The 18,860-nt window shown below is 53.6% G+C and overlaps 1 protein-coding gene across 1 annotated transcript; it reads left to right on the forward strand.

Annotated features, from left to right (window-relative positions):
• Nucleotides 1-1,528: 1,528 nt before the first annotated feature.
• On the forward strand, nt 1,529-4,251 carry DUSP1 (dual specificity phosphatase 1). Its single transcript, XM_035559570.2, has 4 exons — nt 1,529-2,064; nt 2,191-2,339; nt 2,460-2,679; nt 3,212-4,251. The coding sequence occupies exons 1-4, from the start codon at nt 1,695-1,697 to the stop codon at nt 3,580-3,582; spliced, it is 1,110 nt and encodes a 369-aa protein (XP_035415463.1). The 5' UTR covers nt 1,529-1,694; the 3' UTR covers nt 3,583-4,251.
• Nucleotides 4,252-18,860: the final 14,609 nt, after the last annotated feature.

Consider the following 18,860-nt stretch of genomic DNA (forward strand, 5'->3'; position numbering starts at 1 on the left):
CAATAATAAATAAATAGAATGAAAAGTGCAAGCCAGTGTTTATTTTTAAAGAACGTGTTTAAAAAACAGATTTGCTTTGAGGCTGCAGTTCTGGCAAAAAAAAAATCAAAACAAAAAAAAAATGAAAGAAAAAACCCAACATTGCTCAGCAGAGCAGAGCCATCCCTGCAGTTAGCGGGTGAGCTGGGGCCGATGCTCGCTCAGCTGTGCCCATCCCTGTGTCCCCTCCTCCTGGCCACCCGCCAAGAGCCTGGAAAGCCCTGGAGCGCTCGGCCAGATACAGAGGTGTGCTGGTTTTAGAAGGCTGGAGGTGGCCGAAGACTGGTGGAAACTGGTGGAGGAGCGACTGGAAAATTCGAGAAAGTTGACAGCCGGCAGCCCACGAGGCTGGTAGAGCTCGGTGCTGGGAAAGGCACCCTGAGTGGTGGGAGGGGACCCTGGGGCAAAAGGGAGCATGGGGAGGTCTCCTCTGGAAGGGGAGCAGCTGGAGAAGAGAGGTGACAACAGCTACCTGCTGCACGGGGCGAGCAGGGAGCAGCGCAGCAGGGGCAGGCGGTGCTGGGGGAAGGAGGAATTGCTGGAAAGGGGCTGTGGGAAAAGGGCCGAAGCCAGGGATGGTGCTGGAGGCAGGCGGAGGCCAGGGCAGCGTGCGCTGGGGAGCTCATAGGGCTGGGGAGAAATCGCGAGGAGGCAGGGGAAGTGAAAGCGGCGCTGCCTGGAAGCCGTGTGTACGAAACACCCCAGTGTTTTGGTGGCAGCTGGTCGCCCACGGGGAAAAGAGGACTTTTGGGAAGCACTGATACACCACCAAGGGGAAAAAAACAGAGCTCCGGCTGCTTCATTGCCCGTTACTGGGCCGCCCTAACTTCTGGGGAAGTGGAAAACGAACTACCGCAGATTTTTTCCTCGCACACCAAACGTGAGAACAGCTCTCAAAGACATTTACATAACAAATCCGTACACAAATACCTGTCTGCGTGTGCACACATTTGTGTTTAGATGCGCCTGTACGTGTGTATTTGCCTATGCGCAAATCCAAATCACAGACCCATCGCGCCATTGTCAAGCTCATGTACACGTGTGCGTTTACACGTGCTCACACGCGTGTGTTAGGAGCACGACCATGCCCACATCCCCCCGCAGCGCAGCTCCGGCAGCTTGCGGCCCCCAGCAACGCCCCGACTTCCGCGGGGGGCTGCGGGGGGTGCCGGGGGGCAGAAGAGCCACACGGCGCCGCGTGTGCCCGCAGACGCGTGCACGCGTAGCTGCGCGTGCACACCCTTGGGGACGTGCCCAGGTGTGCGTTCACGCGTGTGCGCGCTCCGCGTGTGCCTGTGCACGGCTGGACGCGGGAGCCCACCCGCGCACACGCGCGCCCACCCCGCCGCACCTCCGCGCGGTTGTAGCCGCGCGCCCGCGCGGGCAAGGCGCGCGCCCCGGAGGCCCATGACGTCACGCCGGCGGGGCCGGGCGCGCCCCGCCGTGGCGCGCCGCCAAGGTGACGTCAGCGCGGGGCGGCCCCACGTGACCCGGCCCCCATTGAGAAAACGGCGGCGGCGGCGGCGGCGCGCCCCGATATAAGGCGTGCGGGGCCGCGCCGAGCCGAGCCGAGCCGCGCCGATCGGGAGCGCTTCTTTTTTTTTTTTTTTGTTTGTGTTGTTTCCTTGCTTCGCTCCTCGGGGCCGAGCCGAGCCATGGTGAACCTGCGGGTGTGCGCGCTGGAGTGCGAGGCGCTGCGGGGGCTGCTGCAGGAGCGCGCCGCGCAGTGCCTGGTGCTGGACTGCCGCTCCTTCTTCTCCTTCAACGCGGCGCACATCCGCGGCTCCTGCAACGTGCGCCTCAGCACCATCGTCCGCCGCCGGGCGAAGGGAGCCCTGGCCCTGGAGCACGTCGTCCCCAACGAGGAGCTCCGCGCCCGCCTGCGCCAGGGGCTGGTGCACACCGTGGTGCTGCTGGACGAGCGCAGCGCCGACCTGGAGCTGCCCAAGCGGGACAGCACCCTGCTGCTGGCCCTCGGCACCCTCTGCAGGGAAGCCCGCGGCGCCCGCATCTGCTTTCTCAAGGGTGAGTGGCCGCCCAGGGTCCTCCGGGGACGTGGCCGCCTCCTCCTCCCCCGCCGCCGGCCGCGGGCTCCGCTCGCCCCCGGCCGCGCAGCGCTCACCCCGCGCCCCTCTCCCCTCTGCCCCGCAGGAGGTTACGAAGCTTTCTCGGCCGCCTGCCCCGAGCTGTGCACCAAGCCGGCCGCCCCCACCGGACTCAGCCTCCCCCTGAGCGCCAGCAGCGCCCGCGGCAGCGCCGACTCGGGGTGCAGCTCCTGCGGCACCCCCCTGTACGACCAGGTGAGCGGGGGGGGATGTGTGGGTGCCGGCACCCCGCGGTGCCCGGGGGGTGTTAGGGACGGTGGTGGGGAGCTGCCCGAGCGGTGTTGACCGGTTGTCTGTCTGTCCGTCCGCTTCCAGGGTGGCCCCGTGGAAATCCTGCCGTTCCTCTACTTGGGCAGCGCGTACCATGCCTCCCGGAAGGACATGCTGGATGCCTTGGGGATCACGGCGCTGATCAACGTCTCGGCCAACTGCCCCAACCACTTCGAAGGGCACTACCAGTACAAGAGTATCCCGGTGGAGGACAACCACAAGGCGGATATCAGCTCCTGGTTTAATGAGGCGATTGATTTCATAGGTAAATGAGCTTTCTCTATGGTTCTTTTGTCTCATGTGGTGTACCCTGGGAGTGACTTTTTTTTCCTTTTTTGGGGGGTGGGAGTGGTATTGTCTTCCTCAGCACAGCCACATTTGAGATTGGGGAACCTTTGTTGTGCAGGGATAAATGCCCAGGGAATGTTTCCATTAATTTTATTCAGCTGAGAGGAATAATCTTGGCTTTACAAAACTGTTTGAAATCTTGAATCAAGAGGCATTAGTCTTGCAGAAAAGAGCTAGTGAATTTAAGCGGATCAGTATTAAAGTAATCTTGCGAGACTGCTAAAGTGACCTGGAGGACCTATTAGTATAATTGGAATTGGAGCCCAGAATGAAAATAGCTAGAGTGCTGTTCCCCTCAGGACAAAGGCTCCCTTTGTCTCGAAAGCACCAGGCTCACCTATTCGGTTAAGGAAGGGATGGATTAAAGACATGTAAAATGGCAGGCGCTGCTTTCCCACCTCTGGAAGCAGTGGGACTTGTTTGCTAACTGTGTATTTTAATTCTTTCAGACTCTGTTAAAAACGATGGAGGAAGGGTGTTCGTGCACTGCCAGGCTGGCATTTCACGGTCAGCAACCATCTGCCTTGCTTATCTCATGAGGACCAACAGAGTCAAGCTGGATGAAGCCTTTGAGTTTGTGAAGCAGAGAAGGAGCATCATCTCCCCAAACTTCAGCTTCATGGGGCAGCTGCTCCAGTTTGAGTCGCAGGTCCTTGCCCCCAACTGCTCAGCAGAAGCTGGGAGCCCCGCTATGTCAGTATTGGACAGAGGAGCATCGACCACCACAGTCTTTAACTTTCCAGTCTCCATCCCTGTTCACACCTCATCCAGTGCTTTAAGCTACCTTCAGAGTCCCATCACCACTTCCCCGAGCTGCTGAGAGGCAGGTGAAAATACAGTCAGAACTCAGATGTACTGTCTCAGAAGTGCAATAACTATGGGGACAGTGTCATCAGTCACTTGTGTCTTGTGGGGAACCATCCGTGCATCCCAGAACACTGTCACGAACAGGGGAGCTCACCTGATGCCAGAGAACTAGGTGTTACAGACTCTCTTGCTGTCTTCTAAAGCCAATATCTGGATGCCTACGCAAAGAGCAAAGGACGCTGTGTTTTCCTGAGCTGTTCCCCCTTGTCTTCTGTTTGTCCTAAGCCTGCTGCACATTTAGTAGTGTGCTCACCAGTATTCCCATTCCTGGACACTTTAAGCAACACTGATGCTGTCCCCTCTTATGACAATCCTATTTATTTATTTTTACATTAGAGCATTGTTTTGCCTTCATGAACTTACAGTTTCATTTCTAGAGAAACTAAATACCTCAGCATTTTTTGGTACTGTAATCCTGTGTGTATATATCTGTCAGCTCTTCTTGTTTCCCAAGCACTGACATGAAAGCACCACAGGCGCGTGCTTTTTTGAGTTGCCAAGGGTTGTATGTTTGATTTATTTATGATGTGAAATAATATATTTCTTCTTATGAAGACATAGTTTTGTTACGTGACTATAACTTTTTATACAAACAGAATAAATTATGGTATTTCTATTGAAAGCTGGATATATTATTTAAAGTCTTGTGCATCTTACTGTCCTAAAACTTTACAAGCTCTCAGATACCAAGCAAAAGAAGTCAGTCTGAATTTCTAATGGCGTTTGGCCCCAGGTAATGCAAATTCCTAGGGTCTTGACTGAACTAGACAGAAAAAGGAATTTAAAAACAACATACTTGACTAGAAACTTCTGCCATTTCTTAACCCGAGCTCTTTGTCCCTGTATAATTATGTGCTGTGGCAAACAGCCAAGGCCAGATTCTCAGCTGTAAAGTGGCTTTGGCTGCAGTATTGGCAACTGAGCTGTAATAGTTCGAACCAACTGAGACTTGGGCAAGGGACTAGAGGGGAGTTAAAATAGTCCTCTCCCAGGAAGGAGGAAGAAGCTTCCTTATTGCTTGTTTACTTTGAATGCTTCAAAGGTTAAGTCTAAAAATTAACCTGTTGCTAGCTGATCTCCAGTGCTGCTGAGTTTGTGCCAAGGTGTTTTCTTTTTCTGTCTTGCCTCCTTAATTCCTTTCTGCAATTCAAAGCGCCTCTGATCCCTGCAGTGAAATATTTGGCTTGCTGTGCTATCTCTGGAGATAAATCGGGGCATAACAGCAGGCCAGGTTACCAGCAGTCATAAAACTTCTTACACAGACCCAAATAAATTCTCTGGCTGCAGGTTCCCACTAGACTGGACTTTTCCCCAGCATTTAAGCTGAGGCAAGGAGAAGTTTTATCTAGCATAACAAAAGGCAGGGAGACAAGCCCTAACTGGTTAGCGCTGCTGGCAGCTTGTGGGCAGGAGCTGCGGGGCGATGGTGGCAGCAAACGGTGCGGGGCTGATGCTGTGGATGGGGTGTGACATCTCTGTGGGGTGCGTAGGGGGGAGCAGCGCTGCTGTGACATGTCCTTACCGGGGGAAGCTAATGTGGAAGAAATGCAGCTGGAGGCTGGTTTTTTAAGCAAGTTAGTGGTGGCAGCGCCAGCTAACTGGACGTGGGGGGGCACTGGGACAGCAGATGTTCTGGCTCCGCATCCACTCCAGGAGGAAGCTGCCAGTCCTCGCATCGCTGAAATTCACGTAGTCACGTGCTGCTTTTGCCCCATCAAAAATGGATTTGCTCAGGCAGATAACAGCAGTTTATGATTCTTTGTGTAATATCAAGGCGTCCTAATAGCTACAATCCAAAGTCAACGTTTATAGAGGAGGGTTTTTAAGCACAAAGCAGCTGCAGTCCTGTCACATAACCGAAGACGTACTGAGCACCACAGCCTCCTGCTGAAACCCTGCAAGTTACCTGGAGCGCTAACGGTGCTAAAACCCGGGCCCCTTGAAGCGAAGGTGCCCTTGAAGGCTGGGATGATGCAGCGCTGCGTCTGAAAGGCTTCCACGTGCGCTGCTCCGCAGACGCAGCTCTGTCGTCAGCGCCGCGCTTCGACCTGACGCCAAGGGATAAAAACAAATGGAGCAGCTAAAAGGGAAAGGAGGAGACCTCCCCAGGCTCCAAGAACCGAAGTTAAAAATTGTCTTTCCGCAGTGTGAAGCACCTCAAAGTGCAATGTCCTCCCCAAAAGTCTTTCTCATCCTGCAGAGCTTGCAAAACCCCTTTCTTTCTTCCATGGAAAGTCCCTGGGCAGGGACTCCATGGGATCGCACCCACCGCTGCATTCCTCGTAAAACTCACAAGGCTCTTTCTGGAAACGTGAACCTTTTTTTTCACCTGCAGCAAACAGTGGAACAAACTTTCACCTTCAAAGACAAGCAGAGCTTGTTCAATGGAAAAATACAACCTTGGCAGCCCTGGCCATGCAACCGATAAAAAAAATCCTGCCTGTTAATCACAGTTCAAACAGAAATCCGCTCTCCGTCAGCCGGGGGAGGTTGTTTATGTGTTTCTTGGAACAATAAAACTCATTACCTGGCAGCCGATCAGCTTTATAACCTAAGCAGGCACCTGACAGAGGGGCACAGAGAGTGGCTTCAGCACAAAGCAGGGCTCTCAGAGCCAGCTGGCGATGGCACCCAGAGGCGCTGCTGGCTCAGAGCGACCTTTGCGGGCTCTGTTGTGACCCTCCTGCTGCCACCTGAGTCCCGCAGTGCTCCCAGCCCACAGATTCCTGCAAATCATCTGTGAACAGGATTGTGTCCTGATCCCAAACTGCTTCTGACCCAGACAAGTGAGGGATAAGGGGGAGAGAACAGCCACCAAAAGCAGGAGAGGTGCAAGCGAGAGAGCAAATGCCACATCAGTGTGCCAACGTGTCAGCGCTGGGGGAGATGGATGGACATGGCCAAGCTGAACTTTGCTCCCTGTGCACGTGCTGGGGGGCATTTTCCCTTCTCCCCCCTCATTTATTCTCCCTGGTTGGCCAGACTTTGAACTCCTGCTATCCTGGCTCCCTGCCGTGCTAATAGGGCTCAGCTGCGCTCCTGCCCCCTTTCTGGGGGTCCGAGACCCCCAGAAACGAGGCACACAGCGGGGGTACGTAGGGCTTAGGCTTATATAAACCCGTAATTATACAGTTGCATATGTCCCCATGGAAACCACGAGGAGTTTCCCTTTGCTGAGGACGGCAGTAACATCACTTCCTGCTGCTGACAAACCAATTTGTCACAAAGTGATAAAAACGCATGTTTTGCGTTTCAGGAACTGGCTCCCAGCGTCGTTCCTCCAGGCCAGGAGCCGCTCACCCACCCCGAAGGCAAACAGCAGCCATGGGCAGCAGGGCCGAGGAAGGCATGGACGAGCCCTTCGGGTCCCCAAAACGCCCGAACAAGGAGGGGAGCTGGGTGCAAGACACACAAAGAACGGTCGCAGCAGTGTGAAGCCCATCGCACGTGGTGTCCATCCTGTGAGGGGCAGACACAGACAACACAGGACCCCCGTGGGGGCACAGCACGTGAGCAGCATGTAATGCCCCCAGCAAAAGGCAGTACCTGGGGGATGTGGCATACCCGCTTACCACATGACAGACAGACACACAGCTCCAGATTAGAGCATCTGGGGTAATCCCCTTGTCTCAAAGCTTTTGCCTTTCTTTTGTAATCAGCGCTCCGAGAGGCACTGGGTGCACTACCGCTTAGGGACTGTCCTGCGTTAGTCACCCCAGTATCAGAGCAGCAGGGCCACAAGGCTGTGTGTGTTATGTATTTAGGTTGAAAAAGAACATTACATCCTGATCATACACAGGCAAATCTAGTTTGCCCAGTTACCACCTGCTTTTTTTTCTTTTTTTTTCTCCCCTCTGGCTCCAGGACAGCAGAAAGGGCACCACAAGTCATTTGGAAATTGCATTTCAGTGCAATCCTGGCTTTCCCAAATCTGCTCCGATCCAAGGCCGTAGACAGGTAGGGAAAACAGTTAAAACCCAGGCTAAAACATACATGCTGAAAGAACAGAATATTCAAGCTTTGTACCATGTGTGGACACATGTAGCCTCCCCTCTACGTGCTCTTTCCTACGTGCAGAGCACAGCCAAGGCGCCGGGACAGGTGGGCACAGTTAGCGCCCATCGGGGTTAAGTGGGACCAAGGTGTTAGAGGAGGGAAGGCAGGCCTGAAGGGAAAATGGTGAGAGTCTGGGATGAAGTGGGAGCTGCAGAGGCTGGTGTTCTGGTGAGATACTTGGCATTGCTCCGAGGATTTCAGCCTGGACAGATAGCTCTGCGTGGGACCTGGTCAGGTCTGAGTGTTCTGCTCTTGTGCAAATCATGGCATGCAAAGCTGAGGGCAATACCCAAGGGACATCCCTGGTACCCAGGACAGGTGAAGTTATCTGTTTTGAGAGCTATTCCCCTTTTTGGAAGTGTAGTGTACAAGTCTGTGCCTGTCAGGAGAGCAGTGCCAGGGTCCTATGTGGACTTAGACTGGCTCCATTACCCAGTCACAGAGCAAACTTTCCCTCATCTTAGGACTAGCACTCGAAGTCAGGGAGAAGGCAGGTTTGTTCTTTGTCCCTGCAAGGTGTGGCACGGCCTGTCCTCTGGGGGATTTTTCCCCTGGGAATTTCCCATTTCCAGGGTTTCAGCTGCTGTGGGGGCTGCGCATCCTTCCTGTGGGGCTGTGTGTGCCCCCAGCCTCGCGGACACCCGTGGTGAGTCCAGGATAGGGCTGAGACCCTGGGATGTGGCTGAGTCCCCAGGATGCCATCAAGCTGGGGGTTTCCTGCGTGGCTCGCTCAAGATCCTGCATTTGCGTGCGTTTCCTGCGAGACGCAGAAATGACTCGTTCTGGGCTTCCCCTCTGGGGCGCTGCTCAGAGACAGATGAGTGGGTGCGATGAGACACTCGGTGCAGCCCACAGGTGACTTCCAGCTCCCTTCCCACCGCTGTCACCATGGCGGGTGGCCCTGTCCCCCTGGCAGGCGCTCTGTGGTGATGCTGGGCTCTGCGGGATGAGAGCCGAAAGAGCTAAAAGAGGGGACACTTGTGAACACACTTGGTGTTTGGAGATGGAGATGAAGCACAACTACTAACTGTAGATGTTAGCATCTCCGTTGCTTCTCCCGGACTTATCTGGGACTTGCCTGGTGTTCACTGAGTCACAGATTGGAAGGGACCTCTGGAGATCATCTTGTCCAACCCCCCTGCTCAGGCAGGGTCACCTACGGCAGGTTGCACAGGGTCGTGTCCAGGCAGGTTTTGAGTATCTCCAGGGAAGGAGACTGCACAGCCTCCTTGGGCAGCCTGTTCCAGTGCTCTGTCACCCTCCTCAGTAAAGTGGTGCTTTCTCATGTTCAGACAGGACAACCTGTGTCGCCGTTTGTGCCGATTGCCTCTCATCCTATCGCTGGGCACCACAGAGAAGTCTGGGCCCATCCTCTTGACCCCCTTCCTTCAGTTACTTATAGGCATTGATCAGATCCCCCCGAGCCTTCTCTCCTCCGGGCTGACCAGGCCCAGCTCCCTCAGCCTTTCCTCATATGGGAGAAGCTCCCATCCCATCACTGTGGCCTCTCTCTGCTGGACTCCCCCCAGGAGCTCCACGTCCCCCTCACACTGGAGAGCCTGGAGTTGGGCACCGCGTTCCAGGCAAGGCCTCAGCAGGGCTGACTGGTGAGGGAGGATGGCCTCCCTGACCTGCTGGCTGTGTTCTTCCCAATGCGGCCCAGGATACCAGTGGCCTTCTTGGCCCAGTGCTGGCTCGTGGTCAGCTTGGTGTCCACCGGGACCCCCAGGTCCTTCTCCGCAGAGCTGCTCTCCAGCAGGTCAGCCCCCAGCCTGTGCTGGTGCTCGGGGTTGTTCCTCCCCAGGTGCAGGACCCTGCACTTGCCTTTGGTGAATTTCAAGAGGTTCCTCTCTGCCCAGCTCTCCAGCTTGTCCAGGTCCCTCTGAACGGCAGCACAGCCTTCTGGTGGACCAGCCACTCCTCCCCGTTTTGTGCCACCAGCAAACTCACCGAGGGTGCGCTCTGCTCAGGGTGGCTGAGTCAGGTCTGTGGGAACGGCCGTCAGCCAGTTCATTCCAAAATCCATGTAGGGGCTGTCCCAAGTGCCGCAGAAAATGCTTCATTTCTCAAAAAATGGTTGTGTGACACCAGTCCCTCTCATTTCAGTACCTTTTGGTTTCCAAACTATAGGCCATATTTAAAAATAAACTCCCAGAGCGCTCTGATATGACGTAGTCACTGTCGAACTTGGTAACCACTTGGCTACAAATAGTATATAACACTTTAAACAATAATTATAATTACATATACATGTCTTTTTTTTTCCCAGAGCCAAATGTATTTCCCACCTGTACTAAATGATCAACTACAGTGTGATTCAGACTTCCAACCTCTGGTATTAACTAATTTCATTTGAAAGGTGTTATTTCTTCTTCCCCCAGCAGTTTTGGTAAGCATGTCTAAAAATATTTTTTTTCAGGTCTTTTACATACTGGGAAGAGGTTGTCTCTTTCCAGTGTCTTCCATAAACTCTTGTTGAAATATAATCTATGGTAAATTTGTTTGCACATCATTATCTTGTTCTTTTAAATCTTGTTATGATTTTGTTAATTGGCTATGGGGTCAAGCACTGTGGTTCCAATGGCAGGTTTTTCTAATTTATGGAGGATATAAACTGCAGATGTTCATTAACAAACAGATTTTCCTGACACTCTGCAATACTTGCTGACCAACTGGTGACTTCTTTCCTTTATTGCTTTCTGCAGTGAAATCTTTATGATTGGAGGCATATTTCAGGGGCTTTTGCATGATGAACATTTTAGAAATTGCATCTACTGTTTATCATATGTAATTGTTTTCAATCCTGCATTCATATGCAATCCATACATACAAAATGCTCAACTGCAAGGTGAGAACTTTGCTGCTTTTTAGTGGTTTAATGTTAAAACAAGAAGTCAGCAGTCCTATGTGCATGTCGGCTGTGACAGCGGCAGTTGCAAACCCGGGCTGGGTCTGGGCACGTGTGGGATTTCCCCCTGCGTCGCTGCGCTATGCTTTGGTGTTGAAAGAGATCAGGGCTTTCAGTTAATGGCCGTGGTGCAAGGGGGTGCCAAGCGGGCCTTTTTAGAGTCTAAGTGGGATCATACTGCCGTGTCTACGTGAAGTCTGCTTCTCGCACTGCCTAGTCTAGGTGGAGCACCTCTGGCCCCCCAGGGGAGGAGATGATCTCTGGAAACATCTTTAGGCCTTGTTGGCAGCTCGGTGTGAGAAGTCCAACAGCTCAACAAACTGCAGCACCTGCTGTGATGGGTGCAGGTGAGGCAGGGAGGTCAGTGCTGGTCTCACATACGAGGCTGGGACTGCTGTTGTGTCAGCTGGGGGCCTGGAGCTGCAGGATTTCTGGCTGCCCCTGGGAGCCCTGCAAGAAGCTAGCTGTGCAGCAGATAGCGCAGCACCAAACAATAGCTCCCACCCTTTCCTACTGACTGGGAGGAACAGAAAGGAACAAAGCTATTTGCAAGGAGGAAAAAAAACCCATTGGTCCTAGTCTTTTACAATCTGACTCCCTTTGGAGAGCTTCCTCCCTCCAGGAGCCAGCAGACACCTCGGCACAGAGCAGACCCCAAATTTCAGCACCTCCGCTTGCTCCTTTTCTATTTTCTTTAAACGCCTGTCTGCTGGCGCCGAAGAAGATGGTCTTTTATAACTGCCTTTTGTTCCTCTGTTTACAGCTTCCCTTCCAAACGGCAGGGATGGCTGACGTCAGGGTGCTACATTTGGTCTCGTCGTGCCTGTATCTGGTGTTGATGCCTTCCAGGAGCAGCAGGAACGCGGGCTGGGGGGCGAGCAGTGGGGGTTGGGCAGGAGGGAGGCAGGCGCAGCGTTTGGGATCCAGGGCGATGCTGCTCACCACCTCTCCCTGCCAGGCACCAATTGGCTTGCTGGAGAGCACCATGGTCATTTATGGCCTTGCGCGGGCAGGACCTGCCCACTGGCACCCTGTCCGTCTGTCCAGGCAGCTGGCAGAGCTGTGCGTGGCACCGCGAGCTACGCGCCGAGCTATTTTTGAGAAGCCCGGGCTGCATCCCAAGAATAGCGTACTCTATTTCTGGCGCAAAATGATCTTCCTGGGTGGGGGATGCGGGGATTTTTTTCATAAGAAATGCATGGGTTTGTGCTCGCAGTCGGTGAGAGAAACAACTGGATGCAACTGGAAGAGAAGGGCAAAAAAAAGGCATGGAGAGCTCATGGCCGCGGAGCTCTTACCCAGGGGGAGAGCTCGGTGCTTGCTTCCACCAGTGAGTGCTCATTGCCAGTGATTTGCTCATGGATCAGGAATTAAAAAGTGCTGGGTTTGGTTTACAGCTGGGGTGTAGTGAGGACACTGGAGGGCTTTGCATTTGTTTGAAATAGGCTGCTGGGGCAGCTTCAGATTCCAAAACATTTAACAAGGCTAAAAGGGATGAACAAGGATGCTAAATGCAGAGTGTAAGCTTGTTGTTTGCTTTCACCAGTTTTGGACCCATATCTCACTCCAGATCGACTGGATCTCAAGGGCAGCAGAACACCATTTGTTTGCCAGGGCATAAAGAAATTCCTAAAAAGAAAGGAGTTTGTTTGCTACATCTCTTGTAGTAATACCAAGAGGCCCTGAAGAGTGTTGCAGGCTCCTTTGTGGTGGGAATGTCTCCTTCACAGGACTGGGAAGGGAATGTCTCCGGAGCCTCCAGGTGCTGGGGCGGATAGACCAGACCACCACCCACAGCCTGCCCAGCTGTTCAGTGCAGAAACCTATTTTACCTATTTTAGGTGAAAATTTCCATACATGGCCATGGACTGACTTCCAGTGGCTGTGGGGTTTGGCAGGGTAACCTCTGCACCTACACTGGAAACCAGAGGTCTGAAACGTTTCCTATTCTTACAGCATGGGTGGGTGCTGATTGCATAAAGACTTCTCAAAAAAATTGGAGGATGTAAACTTTCAGGAGCTTACCTTTTTATTTTTATTTTTTCAGCCAGCTTGTAAGGGCTGATATCCTTCAAACCAATTCCCAAATTCCAGGTGGCACAACAATGCTGTGACTACGACACTCATGCTGGTGCTGATGAAATACTTGTTCTTTGAAACCTGCTCTTACCCCCCACTCACCTGTGCACCAGGAAGATCTCTTCCAAAATCATAAATCCAAAGTGGATATGCTTCCAAACCTAGCATAAGATTGCTGACAGCTTTTCTGCTTTTCTTTTTTTGATATCCTGGGGGAGTGTTTATTTTTTTGAGGCTGGATGAAAAATTTCCACTTTGATTTCCAATCAGGGCTGATATAATAATGTCTGTGTATAAAAACTTGGCTTCCAGGGGGTAATGATACAAAATGCTTCCCTTACACTTACTACCAAAGCATAGAAGAAAGGGGAGGATAATCTCATTTAGAAAAAGAACTAGGTCTGTTTGTAGGTAGATACAGACTCGGGAGGCTGGGCTGGAGGTGTTTCCCATCAACTTTTTCTGGTTACCAATGGTAGCAGATGTAAAGATACAAACCTATTTCTAAGGCCAGCACAGGCTGTTTTGATCATGTGGTCTGAGACCTGCATAATGTAAGCCAAACTTCTGGTTGAAAAGTTTATATCCTTTAGAAGGACACTGTCCTGATGGAAATTTTTAAATGACAGGGATATCATTTTTACAGAAGAATTTTTCGATGGTGCTTTAGTGGAAAGAGCAGATGACAGTCAGAAATCATTGATTTTCAGCATGGTTCTCTTTTTCTTTCACAGAGTCACCCCTGGTTTACTACCTCAGTTTAGTTTTCTTTAGAATGAAGACTGAGATGCTCAGCCTTAATGCTATCAGCTTTAATTAGGCAGATCACCAGCTGGTGAGAGCAGAGCAGCTCTCTGGGGAGAGCGCACATCCACCAGAGTACGCTGGGTGTATTTTGGGGAGCCAGAGAGGATGGGCTTGCAGGAGTGGTGCCGGTGACTGCTAGAGGCTTGGCCAGCTCCGGGATGGGGCTCCTGAGCTCACCTGGGAAGTGGCCTTGGCAAGAGCAGGTGGGAAAGAAAGTCTCTTGTATTTGTAGTGGTTTTCTCTTACACATTGTGGTAAGATCCTAGGTGGAGAGCTGTGGAGCCTGACAGCAGAAAAGGAGGCTCAGACAGAAGGACAAGGAGGGTTTGTGAAGCAACATGGCAGAAAATCAGGTCAGAAAGGGGCATAACAAGATGAGAGTTGGGGAACATGGGTTCCCTTTCAGAGCTGAGTGCTTGCATCATGCTGGGTCCTTCAGGGAGAGAGCTCTGCATTTCTGACCAGTACTTCTGTTGTCATGTTATTGTTCTGTTTTGGGAGGTTCACCAAAGTCTCCATTGCTCAGTGTCAAAGCTGCGCAGAGGCTGGCAGCGCACTGCCTTTCTAGGACATCCACTTTTGCTCACAGGTCTGTGACCAAAGATGCATTTCCTGAACAGCAGATCTCTGCCTGCTGCCTCCAGCTCAACTGAGCTCGCTGTGAGAAGTTGCTCTGTTCCTTGAACACAAATGCCTTGGCACTGTGTTAGGTCCAATAGCTGCCAGCACCAGTATGTCCCTGGGAAGGGCTGTTTCACCGGGATGTCTCCATTCACATCAAACTGGTCCATGCTGAGCTGTGTGCTGCTGCAGTGGGGTTTCTTTTCCCTTGCAACAACCAGCTGGGGCATTTCTCTCCCACGGGCAGGTGCTGCGTGTGGTCCTGCAGCAGTTCCAGCCTTCTAGACCTCATTCTTTCCTCGTGCAAGTGGGAGGCACAGAAATGCAGAGGGAAGGTGAGGCTGAGTGCAGGTGCAGCTATGGAGCCATGTACTTTCTTGTGTTGGTGATTTAAGGATCCTGTTGACTGTACTGGAGAGCCTGAAATTTGTTGCTCAAGGCTCTCCCCTGTTGCGGCTTTGGCCGGGTTGTTGCTCCATTTCCCCCTTGCACTGCACTGGCCACAGTCCCTGCTGAGGGGCGCTTTAACTCCTGGGGACCAGGGGCCTGATTCTCCCTTGTTTTGCCCTTCCCACCATGACAAAAAGCAGGTAGAAGATATTACCACATCAGAATTCTCTTCTTGTACCTCCTTTCCATAGGGAAATAACTGTTTCAGGATAAGGCATGGAAAGATAGACCTGCTGGGTGACTGCTCTATCTGGGACCTCTTGCTCCAGGCCCTTCTTACAACCTGGCTCTCCACCAGATTGCAAGCTCTAGATCCTGCCAGCAACCTCCATTTCCTCACCCTCCTCCTGTTCTTTATCATTTTTTCCCTTTTCCCTCCCCTTCAAGCCAGTGCTGGGGCTCTGAGAGGAAGCTAAAGGATGGCGAAAGGGCTTTGCAGGAGGAGCAGAACAGGCAGGTTGGGAGCACGGTGGCCATGGCTGAGCTGCTCCTTGTCACGGCCGGTGGGGCTGGGCCGTGGCTGCAGAAGCACAGGCATTGTTTGCCCTGTTGCCTGGTGGCTGCTGTAATGTGTTTATTCCCTTCCCGAGCTGCCTGTATGGCTGTTTCCCTCATGCTGCAAAGTTCAGGCAAGGTTGCAGAGCTCATAGGCTATAAAAAGTGAGGGCCTGGCTAGTGTGCCAACCGCTCTGCCGGAGCTGCTTATGCAATGGGGATGCAGAGCCCGTGCAAGGAGCAAAGGTGCATGGGCTGCTGCAGGCTCAGCTTGCCAGCCGAGAAGCCAGCTCCTCCCACATGGTGACCATGCCAGTGTCGCTGCCTGCACAGGTTTCATCAGTGCTCTCCTTGCCGAGGTGTCCCAGCGCACAGGTGATGTGTGCAGGGGGTGTGCGGTGCCCCCAGGACTGTGTGAGGGCAGGGAGCAGCCTCCCGGGGCTGGGCATGGCGCAGGAGAGGCCTGGCCAGTGGCCACCCCGCCACTGCAGCCCCTTTTCCCCTAGCCCTTCCCCAAGACCACAAGGGGGGCAATGAGAAATGGGGAGCGCTTGGATGTGGTGGTGAAACAGCTGTTTCATGCGCACCCTGGGAGGTGCTGGCTGTGCCAGGAACCATCCCCCCCCATGACTTTCATGGGGACAAGTTGCACATGACAGAGGGCCGTGGGGCACCACCAGCTTGCCCCGTGCCACCTGGAGATGCCTGCATCCCGCAGATGCCTGGTGCAGCCGGGAACGGGGCTGGAGAGCTTTAACCCCCTTCCCTCCGATCCCAGTCTCACGTGTTCCCCTCTCCTCCTGCGGCCCCCCGGAGAGGGGCTGCTTGCGCAGGCCCCGGGGCGGAGGAGCCTTCCTGCCCTGCCGGCGGTGACGTTGGCGCCGCAGGAAGGAACAGCGGGTTCCTGAGGGAGCTGGGGACATTCCTCCCATAGCTGTGCGGGGCCCCTCCGTCCCCTTGCGTCCCGCGGGGCGCTCGGCCTATTATTGAAGCCCGTTGCCGTGGCACGTTTCCAGACCTGTATTTCTTCTCACACGCAAGGGTGGAAGCAGCTCCCCCCTGCCTCCACCCCAAGTGCTTGTCCAGAGCCTTCTCGCATGGGCTGTACTTTTCCAGTGCGTGGTGGGAGGGAGCCCTGCAGCTCTGTGGAGAAAGCAGCCGGGGGAGTGCATGAGCTTGGGCTTGAATTTGAGGTCCCCATGAGTAAAGGCACCCGTGTCCTTTTGCTCTTCACCCCTCTTTCTACCGGCTGCTTCTTATTTGCTGGTTATGGTTGAAATAGAGTCCAGAGATTGCTTTGAAAACAGAAAATGTCGTGTAAAAGGTTTGTTTCTCACTGCATTTTGCTTACTTTTGTATTTGCAAACATTATCCTTTTTGCAGCAGTTTTGTTTCTTTCTTTCATCCGCCTTAGGAGAGCACTAATGATTTTTTTGGCTGATGGTGCTTTGGCAGCTATAGCAAGGTTTCAGTGACAGGAGCGTGTGCTCGTCCCTTCCACATCTGCCTTCTGGGGCCAGGCTCCCTCCTGCCAGGTCAAGGACAGCAGCGGCGATTATTAGGCCGATTTCTGTATATGGATATATCTGCCCCGCACAGCTGCAGTGCTGAGATGTCTCAGAGTTTTTTACCCACACAACAGACACCAGGTCCCTCTGAAAGGCAGTGCTCGAGGCTGAAACTGAAAGTTCGGAGAGAATGAGTCACTCCTGGTGCCCTGGTAACGTTGGCGAAAACCAGCCTTAAACACGGTGCGGCTGAGGGTTTTGCAATCCGAGTGGAGGCCCCATGCTTCTTCTCACACAGAGGGGCTGGCAGGGACTGAGAATCCTCCTGCCCCTTCGTCCCAACCACTGCAGGGACTTGTTTGCCTTCATTTTAGAGGAGAGGGGAGATGAGATTTGGGGGGGTAGGGGGAGACAAGTCTCTTCAGCACGAATGCATTTGGGTTGTGTGTCCACATCTCTGCTCTCACTCCTCCTTCCCCAAATTCCCAAGGGCTGTGAAGCACTGTGAGGCTTTTTCTCCTTTGTTGCCTGCTCAGGGTGATGGGCACCTGCTGCTCAGGCAGTCTGTGCCCCTAGTTCCTGGGGGTCTCCACGCAGGATTTACTCCCCCAGTGCCTGCCGTGCTGTGTGAGACAGCAAACACAGCCTGAAACCTTTGGGTGCTTTCCCCATGTGGTGTTAGATCCAGGGATGGCTCACAGCCTGGGCCCAGAGCAGTGCACAACCCAAATTCACTGTCTTTGGGAAGGTTTTGAGCCTAGTTCCAGCTCTTTTGGGCCCGAGCCTTCCCTGAGCAGCGTGACGCTTTGTGGTGGATCTGCCCTTGTGCTTTGCCTCTCGGTGGGGCCTGCAGGCAGGGCAGCAGCGATGCTCTGGCTGCAGCACAGCGGGGCCTCTTTAACTCCTTCCACATCCGCAGGGTTCACGTCAGCGCCTGAAACGGGAACCGCGCCGCGCTTCACCACCGCAAAACATAGCAACAGCGGTGCTGGCACCCGCGCCAGCACAAACAGCTCAGAACAAAACCAAACGGGTTCTTCAGGCTTGCCTGGGCTTTGCAGCGAGGAAAAGGGCAAAGCTTCCAGGGAATGGCAGTCGGGCTGCGGACAGGCTGGTCTGGGTGCTCTGAAAAGTCAGAGGGTGAGCAGAGAGGGTTTAGGGCAGTGCTGCTGGGGTCCTACGTCCCCTCTGCTGCCTGCCCCGTGCAGGCCATAAGTTCCCCACTGTCTGGGCATGGCTTGGAGCCTCTGACACAGAACTGCTCCATGCTCAGGGCAGCTGCTGTCCTCCTCAAGCTGTCGAAGGATTGGGGGAGTAGGAAAGGGCCTCAGTACTGCCCCAAGAGAAGGTCCAGTTTGGATCTCATTTCCAGAAGGTTCTGAGTGCCAGAAGACGCACCAGGAGATGGGGACAAGTCACGGGGAGCTCCCAGGAGATGTGAACCCAGCTGTGTGTGACATCTGCTGCTCATCTCCACAGCAAGCCCAACTGCTCTGCTGTGCCTGGCCACCCTGACCCTGAGGGATCTCAGAAGGGGCGATCCAACCCCGCATCTGAGGGGGCAAGATGAGTCCTTGTGCCAGTAGATGACCTCCCTTCCAGCCCCAACACACAACCCTCCTGGAGGCGGCACTTTGCCTTGCACCTCCTGCTGGTCCCAGCCACCCCAGAGTCTCCATTCTGTCCTCTGCACAGGTTGCTGCCCTGCCTCTGGCATGGGACAGATGGAAATTGCCGACATGCCCGGCTCCAACCCACCTCCTGACATGGTGCTGGGCAGCAGGGAGGTGGATGGACCAGCTGATGCCCTCCAGCAAGAGCTAAGATTAATGCTATCGTAACTTCAAGTGCTGTTAGTAGTTAGAAAAACAGGCTGTCCTTTAAAAATTCGCTTGCACAATTTGGCTCTCTTGACCCTTCTGGCCATATATTCTCCAGCTTGCTAAATGCTGGGGGTCACAGCGTTTCCTTTTATTGCTCCTCAGTTGACCAGCCATTTATAACCTCCACCTCAGACTGCTGGGTCTCGTATTTTGAAGTGGCACGAAGGTGTGGGACGGCTCAGCTTTCCTTCTCTGCCTCCTCCCACATACCTTGGTCACACTACCTCCAGCATTTCCCCTTCCTACACTAAATAAGCTCCCTTGGCGCAGCAAGCGCAGCCCACGGTGCTAATTTTATTTGCTGCTTGATCTTTTTTTTGGGGACTTTACAGGCGCCTGCTGCAAGGTGAGGCCCCTTCCTGTGTGTGCTCCTATCCTCTTGGGAGCAGCGCACGGCTCGCGGTGAGGTTTGTCCCAGCTGCGC

Source organism: Cygnus atratus, chromosome 14 (genome assembly GCF_013377495.2).
Source record: "Cygnus atratus isolate AKBS03 ecotype Queensland, Australia chromosome 14, CAtr_DNAZoo_HiC_assembly, whole genome shotgun sequence".
Classification (NCBI taxonomy): domain Eukaryota; kingdom Metazoa; phylum Chordata; class Aves; order Anseriformes; family Anatidae; genus Cygnus; species Cygnus atratus.

Excerpts from the sequence above, each read along its gene's own strand:
- DUSP1 (XM_035559570.2), top strand. The coding sequence starts at position 1,695 with ATGGTGAACCTGCGGGTGTGCGCGCTGGAGTGCGAGGCGCTGCGGGGG. Across the intron at positions 2,065-2,190 it reads CCGCATCTGCTTTCTCAAGG|GAGGTTACGAAGCTTTCTCG; the intron begins GTGAGTGGCCGC and ends TCTGCCCCGCAG. Across the intron at positions 2,680-3,211 it reads TGAGGCGATTGATTTCATAG|ACTCTGTTAAAAACGATGGA; the intron begins GTAAATGAGCTT and ends TAATTCTTTCAG.